Genomic DNA, 6,032 nt, shown 5'->3' on the forward strand with positions numbered 1-6,032 from the left:
CTATCGTTGGAGATCCATAGAGTTTAATACACCTCCTTTCTCTATAGTATCAGGATGTCATTTTGCTAAAAGCCAGAATAGAGTGGGAGGAAAGAGACATAAAAATATATTGATACTTTCTACTACTAAATTACTCATCTATCTTTTTCTTGTCTCTCTCGTCTTTTCTTCTCTTACTGCATTTCTTTTTCAGTATGGGTGAAATTACTTTCCTATTGCATTCATAGTTCATTTTTTTTTATTTTATATGTGAAACGCTTTGATCTGTACACCAACAAAGACACTGTATCAAATATAAATAAACAACCAACTACTGCTCTTTTTTGATGGGTAGATATTGTGCTCTAAAATCCAGTTGAGGAAGGTAGTCTGTCTCTCATCCTCTGTTTCTACTCTTATCTTTGTATTTAGTCACATCAGTCATTGTTCCTGACTTTCAATTGCACCAATGACCAACACAACAGAAAAGTAGTTTAAGATTACTTTCTCACACTACCTACAGTTGATGTGGCTATGAGAATATCATTTAATGATTAAACCTTTAAAAAATACTCTTGAAAGAACTGGCAGTGTGCCAAATAAAACTTTGGTAGTAACACCTACTAACTCCATTCACCTGACTTGCATCTTTCTGACACAGATATTTGCTTGCTACATGGGCATTACATATGCACATCATAAGCATATGAAATCAAGTTTGACTTTGGGAGTGTTAACATCCAAAGACACAACCATGTTCACCTAGAGCAAGTTAAAATTCTTTGCAATAAAAATGCAAGTTTCCTTATGATCATAAGAGCATTACTTCTTCCATTATTTCTTATGCAAGCAATGTCTTCTGTTTCTACTCAACCAGCAAGACATTTTTCTATTGTAGAGCATGCCATCTCATGGGGAGAGAAACTAATAGAGCAGCATGATGTGACCTTAGAGTTGGCATACCCTAGACATTTGATTTTTTCTTTCTTGCAGATGAAATGAATGATCACCAGAACACATTGTCCTATGTCCTCATCAATCCACCTCCAGACACACGGTTGGAAGTCAATGATATTGTGTATGTATTTAAAGGGGGAGAAAAGTCACAACATAGAATGAAATGTAATATAATTAAAGGCCACATTTTCAAGGTCTCCCCACCACCACCAAAACACAGAATGGGAGAAAAGCCTAGTAAATTGAACCCTAAGATTCTTATCTTCTACATATTTCCTCTCAGGCAGTAGAGTATGCAGAATAACTCAAGCTATTTACAAGTCTACTTTTACTGTTCATTTAAAATAGCTATTAAGCGTAATAGACAGGTGAGATATAAAGTGGGACAAATCATTATGTCATTAATCGCCTCCCTTCTTATAGCTGTTAGAGAGCAGGATTTCTAGATCTGTTAGAGCACACCTAGTCCCATCAGGTTTTCAGGATATCCACAATGAACATTCATGAGCTAGATTTGCATGCAATTGAGGCAGCGCATGTAAATCTCTCATGCATATTTATTGTGGATATCCTGAAAACCCGATGGGACTAGGTGTGCCCAAGTACTGGGTTGGGAATGGATGTGTTGGAGGGCCACAAACTGTTCTAATATGTAACCACGCAAACACTTGAATGTTCACTATGCAAATCCTAAAACCCAGAGCAGTTGTGGCTCTCAACAAGAAAATTTGGGGACACATGGGCTGAAAAAGGAATAAGGCATCTAAATGAAACATTTGAGTTACGTTGAATTAACTCTGCCCTTAAGAGTTTCAGATTTACTGCATACAGTTCAATGAAGCCTCCCTGCTTATTTCTTCAGAATATTGACTGAAATGTATATCTTCTCTTTTGAACATGTAGGAATGGAATATTTACAGAAATGATACAGGCAATGACCAGTCTGTTGTCTGAGATCATTCTTGTAAACTATATATCATCCTAAGCTTTATTTGCATTGCTGCTGGTGGGTCCTGTAAAACACATCCTAAGCCTTATCTTTTCTCTATTCTGTTAACAGTTGACTTCAGAAAATGACTTTTTAAATGTAATTAAGCATACAATTGTAAAACGAATTGTGTACTGCTTGTGCAATGCAGGCAAAGAAATATTGGAGGAACATTTCCCCTAAGCAACCCTTCAAAACCTTAAGGATTTAAAGAATATGGATTAAAAAGTCTTTTACTGACAGATGGAACCAGGTGGTCTAATTATTACCTTGTTCTCTCCTTTCTAGGTATTTAATACGGTCCGACCCTTTAGCTCATGTGTCCAACAGTTCTCACAGTCGGAAAAGCAGCGCCAGCTGCAAGATAGACATAGTGGCCAACCCTGAAACTAGAGATGAGACACAGTTATAAAGGAAAGTGAGCCTCGTAGTACTAATGCATGGAACTCACCAAAACAGTGTTCAGCATAAAGATTATTTATCAAGGACAAGCATGGAAGCAAGAAGGAAACTTGAACTTCAAAAGGCTGAAGGAGAAGAAACAAATTTATTTTTACTCAATGTTGCACTGAAAAAAACACAATCACCCTTTGCAAAATGAGCTGCTTCAACAATTTGAAAAGCAACGCCTAGCAAACATTTTGCAGTTCCAGTTTTCAAATCCATCATCATCATCATTGGACAAAGACCTTCACTAGAAGAACCAGTGAACCTGAAACTGCACTAAATATAAAAATTGTTATCGAGGATGATTAACTTTAACTTCATCAGCTGTATATTTAAGCTAGACTCTTGATCAGTGAAAAGATGACAGATGGTACAGAATATTTTCTGTGGTTTGCTTTCTCTTTTTTTTTATCATGTGGTTCTACCCAATGGGCAGTCACAGTGACCAAATTCAAATGCCTTGAATGCTGATGTATAGCTAATATAATATTCTGGTGGAAGGACTAATGAGGGAATTATGAACTCAAGGACACAAGTTTCACAACCTACAGTTATTAGTATTCTTCATTTTCAAAAGGAAACTCCTTTTGAAAATAAGAGTGTGCCTATTGGAACAGCAAAATCCATACCACAGGATTGATAGCAGTACTACTCAAAGTGTCTGCCACTGTAATATTATCAGATTACTATGTTTTGATCCTACTCATTCTCTCTTTTCACACTCAAAAAATAAGTATTTCTTTAGCAATCAGTGTTTGCACTTATGGCTCTTTCAACGTTTCTAAATAACTAGATAGTCCGGCATTTTGAAAGCAGATGTTCATCCCTGTTTTCCGAGTTTTACATGGCTAAAGGTCTTTACTTTTCAGCTGTCCAGTTTACTCTTATAACGCAGTCTTAAAACAGCTTCCTTAAATCAACACTGGTGTTGTCAATTCTCATTCTCTCACTGTTCGCATCATTCAGTCTTGTTTGACCCATCAAACTCAAGTCTAGATGTACATTGACCCATGCCACACATTCAATCATTGTTAGCTCAAGTTTCCTATTTCCACTGCCCAGCAACTTTAAACTACACCAGGGTCAATTTTCAAAGAGTTTATGATCATAAATTGATTAGGGCTAAGCACTAAAATTTAAGATCCTAAGTTAAGAGAACTATCAGTGAACACTTGGGTTCCTAAATTTAGATGCCTAAGATTTAGGCAGGAAGCATTGTTTGAAAATTGCTCCCCTATCTTCTATGTCTATTTCTAATTCTTTCCACTATCCCCAGTTCCTAACATTCAAGTTTAACAAGTGGTTGAACCAATCTTTTTAGGGTCCCTGAACTGAATGAGACCAAATATTTATGACCATGCATTGTGAAAGTTTACAGTCCACTTCCAGCAAGCAGCACCTTAATAATGGCAAAGAAGTATTTCCTAATTTGTACTGTGCCACTTTTGTATTAGACATTTTGCAAGCTTATTTATTTTGGAGAATTAAAATGCATGTAAATACTTGAATGGAAAATTAAAAATGAACACTCTCCATTCTTCGATATTGCCAAATCATTCTCTAGACTGCACATCTCCACAAACTCTTCATAACTTCATACTTAACTCAGCCCCTTTATAATCTGCACACATAGATGTATTTTCAAAGCACTTAGACTTACAAAATTACATACTAACCTATTGAACTTTAAGTCTAAGTGCTTTGAAATTGAGCCCCATATTTGCAGACTATAGCACAGTGCCACTGCATTGAATCATAAGTGACCACAGACCTGACTACAGGAGTCCCAAAGGTAGCATTCTTAAATTCACCCAGAAGATTCCTGCACACAGTTCCAAAAATACTGCAAATCTCCATCTAGTGATTTCATGCTCTATTTTAAAAAGGAGCACAAAGCTGGATCTCTCTGTAATCTGTATACGATAACTGTATTAGCAATATGAGAGTATGAATTTTGGATAATATTTTCAACCATTTTCTTTTACAAGAAATATGTATGATACCTATGATCACTCGTTTTTAACTTCATCTGCTCTCTTTGGAAACTGGATAGCAGCTTCAGAGAGGAAGACCAGAGTACAACTTGGTGGCAGGGTCTTTATCTTCTGCAGGGATCTCTAGTGATGAGCCTATTTCAGCTTTCTTACAGCTGAACAGTTTACAATTAGCTTGAATCTCATTCACAGTATTTGTTTTATTTAGTGCAGCCATGCTGTTGTGATTTAATAGGCTGAACATTGCATTTCTGGGTATATCTGTTGCGTCTACTTTTAAAAGCAGGTAATACAAACGTCCAAATGTTTTCATTGTACTTCAGCCAACAACAGATCAATGCTTAAATCACAGATAAATCACTTTAAAATGATGTATAGGATCTTCAGAACAGAGCCTTCAAATTCCAAAGGATATAATTTCTACCGAGGAACCACCATCTGCAGCAAAAACCATCACATCCATTTGCAAACTTAGGGGCCCTTTTACAAATTGGTGGATGCTATCCTGGAACTACCACCAGCCCAACATGGCTGCCAGCAGTAGTTCTGGCTCTAGTGTACGCCATTTCCGGCACGCCAGAAACATTTTTATAGCATGGCGCTAACCTGACGGGTTATTGCAGGAGCCCTTACCGCCACCCAATGCTCTGCACTGCATGGCCATGTGGTACGAGTTATCTTACCACATGGCCATTTTGTTTTGGGGGCATTTTACACCCTGTCGTATAAAATGGCCTCCGCCACTACCGCAGACCCCTTTTTCCCGCAGCTTAGTAAAAGGACCCCTTAGTGCCAAGTGTACATAAGTAAATAAGTATTGCCATACTGGGAAAGACCAAAGGTCCATCGAGCCCAGCATCCTGCTTCCAACAGTGGCCAATCCAGGTCACAAATACCCAGCAAGATCCCAAAAATGTACAAAACATTTTATACTACTTATCCCAGAAATAGTGGATTTTCCCCACGTCCATTTGATAACGGTCTATGGATTTTTCCTTTAGGAAGCCATCCAAATCTTTTTAAAACTCCGCTAAGCTAACCGCCTTTACCACATTCTCTGGCAACGAATTGCAGAGTTTAATTACATGTTCAGTGAAGAAATATTTTCTCCGATTCGTTTTAAATTTACTACATTGTAGCTTCATCGCATGCCCCCTAGTCCTAGTATTTTTGGAAAGCATGAACAGACGCTTCACATCTACCTGTTCAACTCCACTCATTATTTTACAAACCTCTATCATATCTCCCCTCAGCTGCCTTTTCTCAAAGCTGAAGAGCCCTAGCCGCTTTAGCCTTTCCTCATAGGGAAGTCGTCCCATCCCCTTTATCATTTTCGTCACCCTTCTCTGCACCTTTTCTAATTCTACTATATCTTTTTTGAGATGCGGCGACCAGAATTGAACACAATATTCAAGGTGCTGTCGCACCATGGAGCGATACAAAGGCATTATAACATCCTCATTTTTGTTTTCCATTCCTTTCCTAATAATACCTAAGTGATTCAATTTTATTTTAAATGTGTATTCATAAAGCAAAAGAGAGCACCAAAGCTTTCTTTGCTTTCTTAAGATAAGGGCTATTTTGCTTTAGGGACACACATTTAAAATATAATTGATTCATTTGGCATTAAGGGGCCCTTTTACCAAACTATGGTAAAAAGTGGCTTT

The 6,032-nt window shown here is 37.5% G+C and overlaps 1 protein-coding gene across 2 annotated transcripts in view; it reads left to right on the forward strand.

The window, feature by feature from the left end:
* The window catches only part of KCNT1 (potassium sodium-activated channel subfamily T member 1), a 418,934-nt gene extending 415,014 nt beyond the window's left edge, over positions 1-3,920 (forward strand). For both annotated transcript variants that reach the window (XM_030207584.1, XM_030207586.1), the window contains 2 exons: positions 973-1,057; positions 2,213-3,920. In XM_030207584.1, the coding sequence (XP_030063444.1) occupies positions 973-1,057; positions 2,213-2,336 (209 nt within the window). In that variant the 3' untranslated portion in view covers positions 2,337-3,920. The remainder of the gene's footprint in view (positions 1-972; positions 1,058-2,212) is intronic.
* The last annotated feature ends 2,112 nt before the right edge of the window (positions 3,921-6,032 follow it).

The sequence above is a fragment of the Microcaecilia unicolor genome, chromosome 6 (genome assembly GCF_901765095.1).
Source record: "Microcaecilia unicolor chromosome 6, aMicUni1.1, whole genome shotgun sequence".
In the NCBI taxonomy this organism is placed as follows: domain Eukaryota; kingdom Metazoa; phylum Chordata; class Amphibia; order Gymnophiona; family Siphonopidae; genus Microcaecilia; species Microcaecilia unicolor.